The sequence below is a fragment of the Eriocheir sinensis genome, unplaced genomic scaffold (assembly GCF_024679095.1).
Source record: "Eriocheir sinensis breed Jianghai 21 unplaced genomic scaffold, ASM2467909v1 Scaffold5, whole genome shotgun sequence".
Lineage (NCBI taxonomy): Eukaryota > Metazoa > Arthropoda > Malacostraca > Decapoda > Varunidae > Eriocheir > Eriocheir sinensis.
Window position 1 is genome coordinate 317,501 of NW_026111831.1, and position 14,726 is coordinate 332,226.

General features: G+C 46.4%; 1 protein-coding gene across 1 annotated transcript; it reads left to right on the plus strand.

The window, feature by feature from the left end:
• Window positions 1-5,216: 5,216 nt before the first annotated feature.
• LOC126992686 (GATA zinc finger domain-containing protein 7-like) lies at window positions 5,217-14,317 on the plus strand. The gene is made up of 5 exons (XM_050851489.1): window positions 5,217-5,234; window positions 6,038-6,266; window positions 7,198-7,858; window positions 8,212-8,360; window positions 11,275-14,317. The coding sequence occupies exons 1-5, from the start codon at window positions 5,217-5,219 to the stop codon at window positions 11,628-11,630; spliced, it is 1,413 nt and encodes a 470-aa protein (XP_050707446.1). The 3' UTR covers window positions 11,631-14,317.
• Window positions 14,318-14,726: the final 409 nt, after the last annotated feature.

Consider the following 14,726-nt stretch of genomic DNA (forward strand, 5'->3'; position numbering starts at 1 on the left):
GTATGTTTTTAACTTATTTACTTTTTTTTTCTTTCTTCCTTCCTTCTTTCCCTGCCTTCCCTTCCTTCCATCTTTCAATCCCTTCCTTCTCTTCCCATGCATCCTTCCTTCCTTCCTTCCTTCCTTCCTTCCTTCTTTCCTTCCTTCCTTCCTTTCCTACTTTCATTTTCAGCCCCTTCCTATTTTTTCTCATTCTTCCTTCCTTCCTTCCATTCTTCCTTCTTTCAACTTCTTAATTTTTCTATTTCGTTCTTCCTTCCTCCCTTCTGTCTATCATGCCCTTCCTTCCTTCCTTCCTTTCTTCCATCTGTGTTTTAATTCCTTCTTTTTTTTTCTTTCGTTCTTCTTTCTTTCAATTATTTCCTTTTCTCTCTTTCCTTCCTTCCTTCCTTCTTCCCAACCTTCCATCTATTCCTTTCTTTTCTTCTCTTTCTCTTCCTCCTCCTCCTCTATTTCTGAACCACTTTTTGTCTATTTCCTCTTTGTCTATCTCCTCTTTGTCTATTTCCTCTTTGTCTATCTCCTCTTTGCCTATCTCCTCTTTAGCCAATATTTCCCTTCCATCTCTTACACACGTTCATCTTTCCACCTTCCTCCTTCTCTCCATTCTTTCATTCCCTTCCTTCAATCGCTCACTTCCTTCCCTTCCTTTCTTTCTTCTTTCCTTCTTTTTATCCTACAATCTTTTCTTTCTTTTCTTCCTTCCTTCCTTCCTTCCTTTCGTTCCTTCCTTCCTTCCTTCCTTCCATTTTCAATTCTTTTTTTCCTCTCTCTCTCTCTCTCTCTCTCTCTCTCTCTCTCTCTCTCTCTCTCTCTCTCTCTCTCTCTCTCTCTCTCTCTCATTCTTCCAAACGTGACCTAATTCTTGCTTTTTCTGACGAGAGAGAGAGAGAGAGAGAGAATGGGGTGTGAGCGACTGAGCATGTCTAGGATAGATGTTGGAATTTAGGCTGAAAGGGAGGTGGAGGAGGAGGAGGAGGAGGAGGAGGAGGAAGAGGAGATGGAGATAAGGGAATCCATAAAGACAAACCGGATGGAAGGAGTGGGCATAAACAGGAGGAGGAGGAAGAGAAGGAGGAGGAGGAGGAGAAGGAGGAGGAGGAGGAGGAGGAGGAAGAGAAGGAGGAGGGAAGAAAGTACAGTAATAAACGGATTGGAAGGAATGATTTAACAGAAAGTGGAGGAGGAGGAGGAGGAGGAGGAGGAGGAGGAGGAGGAAAAGTAGCTATTGAAGGAAGAAGAGGAGGAAGGAAGGAAATAAAGAAAAAATTAAACTGGAAACAAATAATATGAAGAAGGAGGAAGAGAAGAAGAAGAAGAAGAAGAAGAAGAAGAAGAAGAAGAAGAAGAAGAAGAAGAAGGAAGAGCAAATACTGACTTAAAGAGACTAGAAAAAGGATTGGACAGACAGAGAAGTAGTAGGAGGAGGAGGGGGAAGAGGAGGAGGAGGAGGAGGAAGAGGAGGAGGAGGAGGAGGAGGAGCCAATATGTTCACGCCCGTGGTCAGGTGTACCGTTTGCGCCTCCAGGTAAGAAGGTAACGGTGCGTGAGGAGGAGGAGGAGGAGGAGGAGGAGGAGGAAGAGGAGGAGGAGGAGGAGGAGGAGGAGGAGAGGGAAGATGAGGTGTGACATATGAATAGGTTGAGAAATAGGATCAGAAGTTAGAGGTAAAAGGAAGAAGAAGAAGAAGAAGAAGAAGAAGAGGAAGAAGAAGAAGGAGAAGAGGAAGGAGGAGGAAGAGAACGAGAGGAAAGAGGAAGAAAAGAAGTAATCAGAAAAAAATAATAAAAAGAAGAAAAACGAAAAATATAAAAAAACAGTAAAAAATTTGAAGGTAGAAGAAGAAGAAGATGAAGAAGAAGATGAAGAAGGAGAGGAAGAAGAAGGAAGGAATGGATGAGGAAGTAAAAAAGGAGGATAAAAAATAAAAAAGAAAAAAGAAAAAAAATATAGAGGACAAGAAGAAAGAAAATGAAGAAAAAGACGAAAAGCAAAGGGAAGAGAAGGAAGAAGAAGAGGAGGAGGAGGAGGAGGAGGAGGAGGAGGAAAATAAAATAAAAGAAGTAAATAAATAAGTTAGAGGAATAGAAAGGAACAGAAGAAGGAAATAAGAAGAAAGAAACACATGGAAAGGAAAAGAAAGAGGAGGAGGAGGAGGAGGAGGAGGAGGAGTGACATGTATGTGAGGCCGAGGAAGAAAAAACAGGTGGTTGAGGAGGAGGAGGAGGAGGAGGAGGGGGGAAGGGAGAATTTAGGGCAATAAGGTGGAATAATAATAACTATGGTGGTGGTGGTGGTGGTGGTGGTGGTGGTGATGGTGGTGGTGATGATGGTGGTGGTGGTGGTGGTGGTGATGGTGGTGGTGGTGGTGGTGGTGGTGATGATGATGGTGGTGGTGATGGTGGTAGTGGGGGTGATGATGGTGGTGGTGGTGGTGATGATGGTGGTGGTGGTGATGGTGGTGGTGATGATGGTGGTGGTGGTGGTGGTGGTGGTGGTGATGATGATGGTGGTGGTGATGGTGGTGGTGGTGGTGGTGGTGATGGTGGTGGTGGTGATGATGGTGGTGGTGGTGGTGGTGGTGGTGGTGATGGTGGTGATGGTGGTGGTGGTAGTGGTGGTGGTGGTGGTGGTGGTGGTGGTGATGACATGGTTTCTATTTCTTTACTGATAGGCCTACTACAACAACAACAACAACAACTACTACTACTACTACTACTACTACTACTACTACTACTACTACTACTACCACTACTACTATTACTTCTACTACTGCCGCCATTAACGTGTCATTAGTACAGTTGGCGCACTCACACGCACGCACACACGCAAACACGTTAGTAATACATAAGAAAGTACAGATTAGGAGCACGCATCTCTCTCTCTCTCTCTCTCTCTCTCTCTCTCTCTCTCTCTCTCTCTCTCTCTCTCTCTCTCTCTCTCTCTCTCTCTCAATGACCTCGTGAGCTGTAAGATAAATTCCGTTATACCAATAAGAATAAAGATAATATGATTTAGCTTTGTTTAATGTGCTCGTGTGTGTGTGTGTGTGTGTGTGTGTGTGTGTGTGTGTGTGTGTGTGTGTGTGTGTAAGGCTGATTAGTTAATGTCTGGGTACTGGCGGTGTTGTGTTCGTAGCTGTCCCTTGTACGGAGCTATCCCCGCTTTATTTACAAACAAAAGGCGGGTCGCTATATACACGGATCTACGCACGCATGTACGCATCTGGTCGCGTGTGCATGGATGTCCCACCAGTGTTTTCCAGCACTCTTTTATAGGAAAACATTCATGACTCCAACACAGCGCTCTGTTTTGTAGTAAGTGAAGTGAAGGGCCAATAAACAGCCTTTGTGCAGTGATTCAGGTATACATTTAAGGGAAATAACACCTTGCTAATTTCTAAACACAACCATCTTGACTTGTTTGGTTGCTTGTAAGGTTTGGTGGATAACGTCTACCCAACAAAAGGTATACTGTCAAGGCCTGCATGCTTTATTCCTAAATTTGGCAAATCCTTCCCGTAAATCATGAGCCGTGTTATCGGGGGACGCTTGCGTACAGCTTTGTTTATCAACGAGTCTTTGTAAACATTCGCTTTTGAGCATGCACAGTTCGCGCGGGGACAACTCCGTACAAGGGGACAGCTACGTACAAGGGGACAACTACGTACACAACACCGGGACCTCCACATGCCACACATCCCCCGTGCTCAAGGCGGGACAGACAGTGGCCGCTCAGTGGCAGAGGAAGAATCCCGTCCTGAGCGGGGCGCGAACCTCTGCATGCCAGGGTCGGAGGATGACTCTAAGACAGCGATTCTCAACCAGGGGTAAATTTACTCCCTGGGGGTAAAAAAATACATGGCACGGGGTAAATAATTGTAGTGATTTTGTACGAATCAATATAAAAATAACATAGTTGTGCCTATACTATTTTTGTGTGGGTGTGATTTCTTCTTCTTCGTCTTCTTCTTCTTCCTCTTCTTCTTTTTTTTATTATTATTATTATTATTATTATTATTATTATTATTATTATTATTATTATTATTATTATGACTACTACTACTACTACTACTACTACTACTACTACTACTACTACTACTACTACTACTACTACTACTACTACTATTACTCCCACTAACATCCACAATCTCTCCACAGGTACAAACAAACAAACAAACAATGAACGAGAGACTTCACAAATTCGTCAGGAACCAAGATTTGGGCCCTCCCTCCCCCCACCCCCCCAGGGCCAGGGAGGGGGGGGAGCGGCGCCCCTCCCACCGATACAGGAGGAGCCGGAGCACGGACTGGGACGAGGAGGAGGAGGAGAGGAGGAGGAGGAGGAGGAGAGGGAGGAGGAGGAGTGGGTCTGAGTCTCCAGTAAGAAGTCATCTCCAGTCTTCCTCTCCTCCTCTTTCTCCTCTTCCTCGTTCTCCTCCTCCTCCTCATTCCTCTCGTCCCCGTGTGTCTTCCTCTCACTCCCCTCCTCTTCTTCCTCCTTCTTCCTCCTCCTCTCCTCCTCGTCGTCATCATCATCGTCATCATTCTCCTCCTCGTCCTCCTCCTCTCCTCACTGCCTCCTCCTCCTCCTCTTCTTCCTCCCCGTCCTCCTCGTCACCATCGTCATCATTAGCTCGCAGGTGAGTGTGTGTGTGTGTGTGTGTGTGTGTGTGTGTGTGTGTGTGTGTGTGTGTGTGTGTGTGTGTTATTTTTTTCCTTTCTTCCTGATGATTTCTTTCTTTTACTTTTCTTTCCATAATTTTCCTTCTTCCCATTTTTCCTTTCTTTCTTCCTTCTTTCCTCTCTTCCTTCCTTCCTTCCTTTCTTCCTTTCTTCCTTCTTTCCTCTCTTCCTTCCTTCCTTCCTTCATGTCCATTTTTCCTTTCTTTCTTCCTTCTTTCCTCTCTTCCTTCCTTCCTTCCTTCATGTCCATTTTTCCTTTCTTCCTTCTTTCCTCTCTTTCTTCCTTCCTTCATTTCTTCCTTTCTTCCTATCCTTCCTTCTATCCTCCATTTCCTCCTTACTCACCTCCTTTATCTCCACAGCACCTCTCCCATCCTTCCTCGCCACTCGAGCGGACATCACAGAAGGAGGAGGAGGAGGAGGGAAGAGGAAGAGGAGGAGGAGGAGGAGGAAGAGGAGGAGGAAGAAGAGAAGTCATGTTGTAAAAAGATTTGTAAAGCTGCGAAATTCCTCTCTGGCTTCCTTATCTGCATGGGCCTGATCCTGGTGGTAAGTAGTAGTAGTAGTAGTAGTAGTAGTAGTAGTAGTAGTAGTAGTAGTAATCAATTTTTCTTTCATAATATACGTTCAACAAAACACAAACAAAAATATCCTCATTACATTTAGTACAACCTTATAAACAAACTTATAGGTTCATGATCTTGAAGCCAATATGTTCTTGCTGAGCGTTGTGTAGAAGAACAAAGATTCGGATCGCTTGTGCTCCCTGTGTTACTCTGTGGCTGTGAGACATGGACACTAAATAGGAACTTGGAGAGGCGGATTGATGCCATTGTTAATAAGGTTGGTATTGTAAGACCATTTCGCTTCTAACATCAACTATTTCTAAAGGTCAAAGAGGGAGGCAATTGAGTTCTAATGAGTGTTTCTTTAGGTTCATGGTACAGAAGAAGGGTCAAACTACCATCAGGTCAAAAAAACTACTCCTGGAAATGCCCAATCGTTCTAGGAAAGCCTTGTCAAATAGGTGAACTTAAGCGACAAAATGTTTAGCAATACGGCTCTTTTAAGTGTCCACGCAGAATCACGGGATATCGCTGGAATGATCTTGTGTCAAACCGGCGACTACTCCGTGAGGCTGATTCGTGGCCTGTTACCTGTATAGTCCGTCACGTGGCACGCTGCCCAGAAGCCGACTTTGGCGCCGAGGGGACGCCCGCAGAGTGCATGGCTTGAGCAGGTCGATAGATTCTGTTATATCTCTTCCTCTCTCTACAGTTTTGCATCACCATCATCACCACCACCACCACCACCACCATCATCATCACTAATAATCACCACTCTCTCCACAGTTCTACATCATCATCACCACCATCCTGGGCCACGCATCACCACTGGATATCTTCAACTTCGACCTCCCTCAGGACCTCACCACCACCACCACCACCACCACGCACGGCAACACCACCACTCTCAACACCACCACCAACACCATTCTCGCCAACCACCCCGCCTATGGAACTATCCTAGAATCTGACTCAAGGATAGTAGAGGTAGTACATGGTGGTGATGGTGGTGGTGGTGAGGAGGTGGTGGTGGTGGAGGTGGAGGAAGACGAGGAGGAAGAGGAGAGGAGGAGGAGGATAGGAAGCGACTCATACCCTGTTCTCGTTGATGGAGGAAGAGAAGACGAAAGAAGAGGAGGAGGAAGACTAGGCCTACCCCAAAAGCCACAGTTCCCCCTCCCCCCTGCACACCCCCGCCCCCCACTTCCTGGTCCACGCCCCCCCACCCCCCACAAAAGTTTAAATGGCCCTCAAAATGGCCCAGGGAACTTGAGGCCACAGGATCGCAGGCTATTTCCACCTGCGCAAAATGGCCCTCCAGTTAATGGCCCGCAGACTAGAGGCCCAGATCGTAATGGCCTTCCTCCTCTGTTAAATGGCCTAAGAAATGGTCCACCTCTGATAAATGGCCCGAGAGGAGGAGGAGGAGGAGGAGGAGGAAGAGGTCAGTTCCCAACCTCCTCAAACTTCATGCATATTGGTCACCTCCGGAACGCCCCCCACCTCCCTTCTCACCCCCCCCACTCCCCCTCTCATCACCCCCACCCCCCCAACACCATGCACCAGCTCTGGCACTCCCTCTTCCACCCCACCACCACCACCTCCTCCACCCCCGCACCCCCCACCACCCCGGACCCCCCACACTCCCCACTAAGGAGAGTAGGGGACGCCGCACCCCCCCACCATAGACCCCCCCGCCCCCCCAACCCACTACCAGCCACCTCCCGTATGGTCCGCCCCCCACCACGCCGCCCCCCGCGCCCCCTCCCTCGGTACCGTCCTGCACCACCTATCGGCCCCCCTCCAGGCATGCCCTTAGTGCCCAGGAACCCCCCTCGTCCTCGCCGCCCCCCTCCCCGCCCCCCACAACGCCCACAACGCCCCCCAAAAGCCTTCCGGTATCCCCCCAACGCATCAAGCATCCAGGATATCATCTCGTATATGAGGGAGGGGGAGGGGGGGACAGAAGGGAGGCCTGGGGAGGGGAGGCAGCCGCCCCCGTTCACCCCCGCAGCCCCACCATAACCTCCCCCCTGGCATCATATTAGGAAACCAGGACCATATACTCGGGCCCAACCCTTTCCATAATGGCGGTGGTGGTGGTGGTGGTGGGGAGTATGGTGGTGGTGGGGAGTATGGTGGTGGTGGGGAGTATGGTGGTGGTGGTGTCAAGGATAGTGACCATGACAGTACCTACCATGAGTACCCGAGTTATGACTATGAGGAGAATGGTGATGATGATAATAACAATGACCAATACAACAACAACAACAATGTCAACTACCACAACGACGAGGGAATTATCACCTACAGCACCATCTTCGAAAACCACAACAACAACAAAAACCACAACCACAACAACCACAACAACAACAACAATCATCATACTAACCATAATCATAATGTTGAAGTGAAGAAGACCACGCCATTTAATATCATGTTGGATGTGTACCCAATGGACGCCTCCTCCTCCTCCTCCTCCTCCTCGCCCTTCCTCACCAGCCTGTCCCTCCCTGGTGGCGGGCGCGAGGACCCCGACCTTAACAAACACGAGGTCATCCTGCACCTCAACCTGTACTCCAAGATGCCGGCCTACAGGAGCGGCAGGTGTGTGTGTGTGTGTGTGTGTGTGTGTGTGTGTTGATAGCTCATTCACTTTGCCTTCCCCAGTTTATGTCCGTGAACTCTTGTATTTCTAGTGCCTCATACAAATAGGTCATCCCTGTTGATCGTTTATATTTCCTTCATCACCCTGTACACTGCAATCAGATCTTTGTATATTTTCTCTCCTCCTCTGTGTGTGTGTGTGTGTGTGTGTGTGTGTGTGTGTGTGTGTGTGTGTGTGTGTGTGTGTGTGTGTGTGTGTGTCCTTTCCCTTAACACTCATGATAACCCCTCTTTTCTCCTTTCCTTCCCCCCCCCCCCCCCCATACACAGCCTCACTCTCTCCCTGTCCCCAGCCTGCCCCTGCAACACGCTGGCGGCCTGCCCCTTCAGACCAGCGGCAAGGGCGTGTCCGTGCAGCTGCCCCTGATTGGCGGCCTCAGCCCCCTGGACGTGTACAGGGCCATCGTGGGAAGGGCTCGGGCTGAAGGACTGCGGAGGATGGGTGAGTGTTCTGTAGTGGTAGTGGTGGTGGTGGTGGTGGTGAGCGTGTTGGTGAATGTGGTGGTGGTGGTGTTGGCTGCCTGGCTACTTGCATAAGACAACCCATATACTCAAGCTTAAGCCCTCTCCAACTTCATATTGCAAGAGTTAATCAGCATCCTCACCCCTTCATCCTGTTCGTTGGTAAACTGTATACATTCGCCTTCTTTTCCCTAGCTGCCCAACTTCCAAATGCAAGAGTTAATCAGCATCTTCACTCCTTCATCCCTTTCTCTGGTAAACTGCAATCACCTTTCACTAGCTGTCCAACTTCCTATTGCAAGAGTTAATCAGCATCTTCACCCCTTCATCCCTTTCTCTGGTAAACTGCAATCACCTTTCACTAGCTGTCCAACTTCCTATTGCAAGAGTTAATCTGCATCTTCACTCCTTCATCCCTTTCTCTGGTAAACTGCAATCACCTTTCACTAGCTGTCCAACTTCCTATTGCAAGAGTTAATCAGCATCCTCACCCCTTCATCCTGTTCGTTGGTAAACTGTGTCCATTTGCCTTCTTTTCCCTGGCTGCCCAACTTCCAAATGCAAGTGTTAATCAGCATCTTCACTTCTTCATCCCTTTCTCTGGTAAACTGCAATCACCTTTCCCTGGCTGTCCAACTTCCTATTGCAAGAGTTAATCAGCATCCTCACCCCTTCATCTTGTTCATTGGTAAACTGCAATCTCCTTTCACTTGCTGTCCAACTTCCTATTGCAAGAGTTAACAAGCACTCTCGCTCATCCCTTATCCTCTCCAATTCCTTAATGCAAGAGTTAACCAGCATCTTCACTCTTTCATTCATTTCGCTTGTAAACTTCCTAATGCAAGAGGTAAACAGCATCTTCACTTTTTCATTCATTTCGCTGGTAAACTTCCTAATGCAAGAGGTAAACAGCATCCTCACTCCTTCACCCCATTTGCTGGTAAACGGGAAATCGCGGGAAAGGAACGCTTGCTTGGAAGGCTGTGTGGCAGGGGGAGAGGTGAAGGCAAAGCTTGGGGCATGTGCTAAAGCTGTGTGTGATATATATTTCACTTATTTAGTGTGGCAACAATAAACTCCTGGGCTGGGTTTTGAAAATGAGAGATAGAACTTAAATGCTTACCAGGAAGACTATGGGGTCAGGAAAGGTGAGGGGAAAGGAAACACGTTACATTCATGCCTCTTAAATTTCGCCGCCATGTTGCCTCTCTTTCTATCTTCTATCGATATTTTCACGCTGACTGCTCTTCTGAACTTGCTAACTGCATGCCTCCCCCCCTCTCGCGGCCTTGCCTCACACGACTTTCTACTCAAGCTCATCCCTTTACTGTCCAAATCCCTTACGCAAGAGTTAACCAGCATCTTCACTCTTTCATCCCTCACGCTGGTAAACTCTGGGACAATCTTCCATCACCTGTATTTCCTCCTGCCTACGACTTGAACTCTTTCAAGAGGAGGGTATCAGGACACCTTCCTCCCGAAATTGACCTATCTTTCGGCCACTCCTCTAACTCTTTTTAGTAGCAGTGAGTAGCGGGCTTTTTTTCACATTTGTTTCCTTTTTTTATAACATAGTGTGCTTTAATAAAAAAATAAAACAGCTACTTGTGGGCTGTGTTACGAGAAGGAAAGAAAGAAAATGCCTGCGTTAAAACAAAGACTACGGGGGGAGTGAACTGTGAAGGTGCAAGGAAACACAACTCTTATTCAGTATATAGAATGATTAAAAAGTGGCGTGTTTTAAATCTAAATTAAAAAGGGAAGGCTTCTTTTTTCGCCTATGGCTGGGGTAGAATTTCTTGGCGGGGTCCGGTGGTCGGCCCCACTGTGTTATGGCGCAGGCAAGTGTTTTAGTGGCGCCATCTTGCTTGCCTCATGCTGCCCCCCCGGAGCTCATCTTTGATCCTCTGTTCGAGAGAATCTAGAGTCCGGGTTGATGGGTGGTCTTCAGGACAGCGTGTGGGTAGTCTTGGGCCACTCGGCGGGGACTGAAAAATTGCCAGCTTGTTTGTCGCGGCGGGCAGGACGCAAATAAACACACAATACATTCATATTATAATTTACAGTAGAAAGTTAAAGTTACAAACCCCACAAAGAGATACGGAGAAAAAAAAAGAGGTGCATTGAATAACACGGAGAGGGAGGGACAGGAGGGAGAATGAGAGAATTGCAAGGAAGGAAGAGAGAGTAAGGAAGCGAAGAAAAGGGAGGGATAAGGAAGTCAGAGGAGAGGAGGAAGGAAGACGAAGCAGGAAAGAAAGGAAGGAAGAACCAGGAAGGAAAAAGAAACAAGGAAAAATCAGAAAGAAAAATCAAGTCGAAGCGAGGATCTTGTTTGCTTGCTTGCTTGGCTGTTGTTTGTGTGTTGCTTTCCTCTTTGTTTCTTTGTTTGCTTTCTTGTTTGCTTGCTTGCTTGCTTGTTTGCTTGCTTGCTTGTTTGTTTGCTTGCTTGTTTGCTTGCTTGTTTGCTTGCTTTCTTGTTTCCTTGTTTGTCACGTTTGCTTGCTTGCTTCATTTGCTTATTTATTGTTTATCTCTTGCTTCCTTTGTTTATCTTGTTTGCCTTTCTTGCTTATCTTCCTTGCTTTCTTGGCCTTTGTTTTTTTGTTTGCTTGTCTGTTTCGCCTATCTTGTTTGCTTGCTTGTCTTGTTCTTGCTTTCCTTTGTTTTTATTTGTTTGTCTTGCTTGTCTTCCTTTGTTTGTCACGCTTTCTTATTTGTTTATGTTGCTTATTTTCATTGTTTAACTTTGTTTGTTTGTTTGTCTCAATTGTTGTCATTTTTATTATTTTGTTTGTTTTTGTTTTCCTGTTTTTTCTTAAGTTGTCATATTTCTGTTTGTCTATGTTTGATTCTGTTGATTGTTTGTCTCTGTGTCTTACGGCTTCAAACAGACACGGGGGAAGAGGAAGAAGAAAGAAGAGGAGAGGAATGGAAGAGAGGAAGAGGAGGAGGAGGAGGAGGAGGAGGAGAAATCAAACCAATCTCCCTACAATTGCGGAACAAGCCAGACCACCATCACCACTCCTCCTCCTCCTCCTCCTCCTCTTCCTCTTCCTCCTCCTCCTTCAGGGACGAGGTGGAGACGGAGCTGTTCGATATAGAAGAGGGACCCCAGTTACTCGAGGCGATAGAAAACGGGCTTCGGGAACTCAACCCTCACCTCCTGCCTCACCTGCGCTTCTCTTTCAACGAGGGACTCAACCATTCGGAACAGCTGAGCGGACTGGTGGCGGGCCGCGGAAAGTGACCAGTGCCTTTGTTTTCTCTATATTCAAGACTCGTATTCCTAAATGTATCGGAGCCTCTGTACGCCTGATTGAAAAGCCTCCGTATAAGTTGCTAGGAATTTCATGGACTGTTTTGTGATACTGGTGGTATAGTTTTACCCAAAGTCTATATATACCAATTACGTCAAGTCACTCTGCCTTCAAAACTGCGACCAACACGCGCAGGGGGCGGTTTGGGGCGGAGCAGCGGGATGACGTCACTTGATACCAAATACCCGCCAGTTCACGAGTGACTTAAGTTGCGGCCGTGTGTGCACTTTGGATGTGGATTCTCGCCTTCTTTCACCGCGCATTCAGGCAAGCCACTAACGAAAAAAATATGCCTTTTTTATTGTGCTATTGCGTGACTAATTCCATTGCCTACAAACGGCGGTGTGGGGTGTGAGAGGGGTCATGTTGAAGTGATTGATTTAAATTAGTCCGCCTTTCTTCGTTTTCTCTAAATCCCTGTTTCTACATTCTCTAGTTTGGCTCCAAGCAACGTCACGCATAAACCACGCCTCGGCCGTGTCTCCTTCCACAAACCTGCGTATGACTTGACTTGGTATATATAGACTTTGGTTTTACCCTTCTGTATCTTGAACGGGAAACGTCACCCATGGAATCCTGGTTAATCTTCTCTGTGGTCTTGGGAAGTAGTCGCAGTGTAGGCCCGAGACGTCTGAAAATGTGAGCCCAACAAAATTCTGGCCCCTATTCTCAGAACCTTCCGCCTCTCACATCGACTATTTCCATATTTTCACGTACGTCCACGGTGCAGGCGACTTGTCAGACTACCACCAGGATCATAAAACTATTCATGGAAATGCCTGCAGCTCCTACGAAGGCCTTGTCAAATGTGTGTGCTTGTGCTCCGAAGTGTTGAAGAATATTTTTCTGTGTACGACACTTTTATGAAGAGTGTGCATGGGGACAGGTTGTGCTGGGCTGTGAAAACCACAGCAAACGACCCGAGACATTCAGGACATTGGGCACACTCACCAAAATATATTCGAATTAAGACCTCCGTACAGCTGTTTGCACCGAGGTAGGGGAGTAATAACAGGCCGTGCAGAACGTTCTTTTTTCTCTCAGTGGACACGCTGCCCCACCAGTGGAAGGCGTGTCCTTCCTTCACAGAGAAGCACTTGCTGTACAGAAGACGACACGGGAAGTAAGCTGTGCTCCTTGACCGGCGAATGTCATCACGGCCAGATCACTGAAATAAGCTCTATGCCGGGGCCTGGCTCCTGTCCTGCTGCCGGGTTGATGCGCATGCTGCCGAGCTGGCGGCCGCGGCACAGCTCTTCCTCCTCCACCTGTGTGTGGCATGAGAGACAAGACGAGAATCCCTGCCACAGCAAACTACATTTTCCGACAGGTCCACTGACGAAACCTGCTAAATGAAAATGAGCTTTCTTGTAAATGTAAAAAAAAAAAAAAATATTAGCTGAACTTATCACTGCAAGGCTCAGACGTCAACACTGAAGCTCCACGACAAAATTGAATCTTTTCTAAAGAGAAAACCCTTTTGGGAATTTTTACATTTCTTGGCAGTTTTTTGACACTTGCAACAACAGTCAGAACTCGGTTCAAGATCACACAAATGAGGCTGTCCAGGACACTGGACGGGTGTCTGAAGCCAGGCGCAGGCTGGCTGCACATGTCCAGCTGCTTTTTTAACGAAATGTCTAAGATTTGTTTGTGTAGTGGAACGCACAGCCAGCCAGCTAAGGCTGCCACATTATAGGCACTTGCCCTCTCCTCTCCTAGTGGAAGTGCTGCCCGCCTTCCAGCACGGCCTGGCTCCTCGAAACACCCAGCAAGTCACGGCTGGGTGGTTGTCTTCGGAACGCCATGCTTGTGTGCTGCTTGGCTCTGACTCGCCCCCTCCTCTGATGCCTGGAGAGCATCCTCAAGGCCTTCAGTGCTGTGTTGGAGCCTCATTCCAGGCTGCCTGACTTACAGACCAGCCCGCAACACACGAGGCGAAATACTATCCTCCAGACCAGTGTCCCGGGCACTGGTCTGAATTACTCAACAATACATCATCGGCTGTTTGCCTTATTTGTGAGTCAAGCAGCCGCGCGTCACAACTCAAGCCTACCTCCCTTCAGGGGCTCTCCAGTCCTGAAAGAGATACACTCCACCGAAGTTAGGTTGTCTGCCTGGACCCATAACATTCGGGGCGAGGCTCGGTGAAAATTTACCAGGAACAATGATTTTTTTCTCATAACGAACATTGTCACTGACCTTAATTACCACGGCAAAGGGAAGAGTAGAGTTTCTGCTGTCCTTTTATAAAAAAATAAAATAAACGTAAATAAATAAATACTCACATAGAAAACGAAAATCATAAATAAAAATAATCATTGGCTGGTCTAAATCGCCCCACGACGGTGTTATCATTATTATTATTATCATTATTATTATTATTATTATTATTATTATTATTATTATTATTATTATTACTCGCATTAGTGTTATGTTCCTATCGTGTCTCATGTCACTTTTATTTATTTCTTTATTTATCTGTTTTTGTTTGTCTCTGTAAGGTTGTGCTTGTAATTATATGTTTGTTCGTTTGTGTGTTTCCCCGTCCACGTGACCTGTTGTCTTTGTAAATCAAGAAGAAAAACAACAACACGATAATAAATGTAAAGGTAATGATTTTCTTGTTTGTTTGTTTGTTTGTTTGTTTATCCTCTGTTCCTCTATCTCTTTGTTTATTATGTTGGTTTTATATTCCTATTTATTTGTTTGTTTCTTGTTCCTGTTTGTTTTTCTTTCTTCCTTCTTTCTTTTTTCTTATTTTCTTTTTTTCTTTCATTTCTTTGTTTATCTATTCTTCTTTCTTTCTTTCTTTTTCTTTTTTTCTTCTTCATCTTGTTCTTTTTCTTTCTTTCTTTATTTTCTTCTTCATCTTTTTCTTTTTCTTTCTTTTTCTTCTTCTTCATCTTGTTCTTTTTCTTTCTTTCTTTATTTTCTTCTTCATCTTCTTCTTTTTCTTTCTTTTTCTTCATTTTCTTCTTTTTCTTCCTCATCTTCATCTTCGTTTTCTTCCTCCTCCTTCTCCT

Bases quoted from the DNA above. Each gene is read 5' to 3' on its own strand.
- LOC126992686 (XM_050851489.1), top strand. The intron at 6,267-7,197 runs GTGAGGAGGTGG...CTCGTATATGAG, and splicing joins TGGTGGTGATGGTGGTGGTG to GGAGGGGGAGGGGGGGACAG. The intron at 8,361-11,274 runs GTGAGTGTTCTG...GGCTTCAAACAG, and splicing joins TGAAGGACTGCGGAGGATGG to ACACGGGGGAAGAGGAAGAA.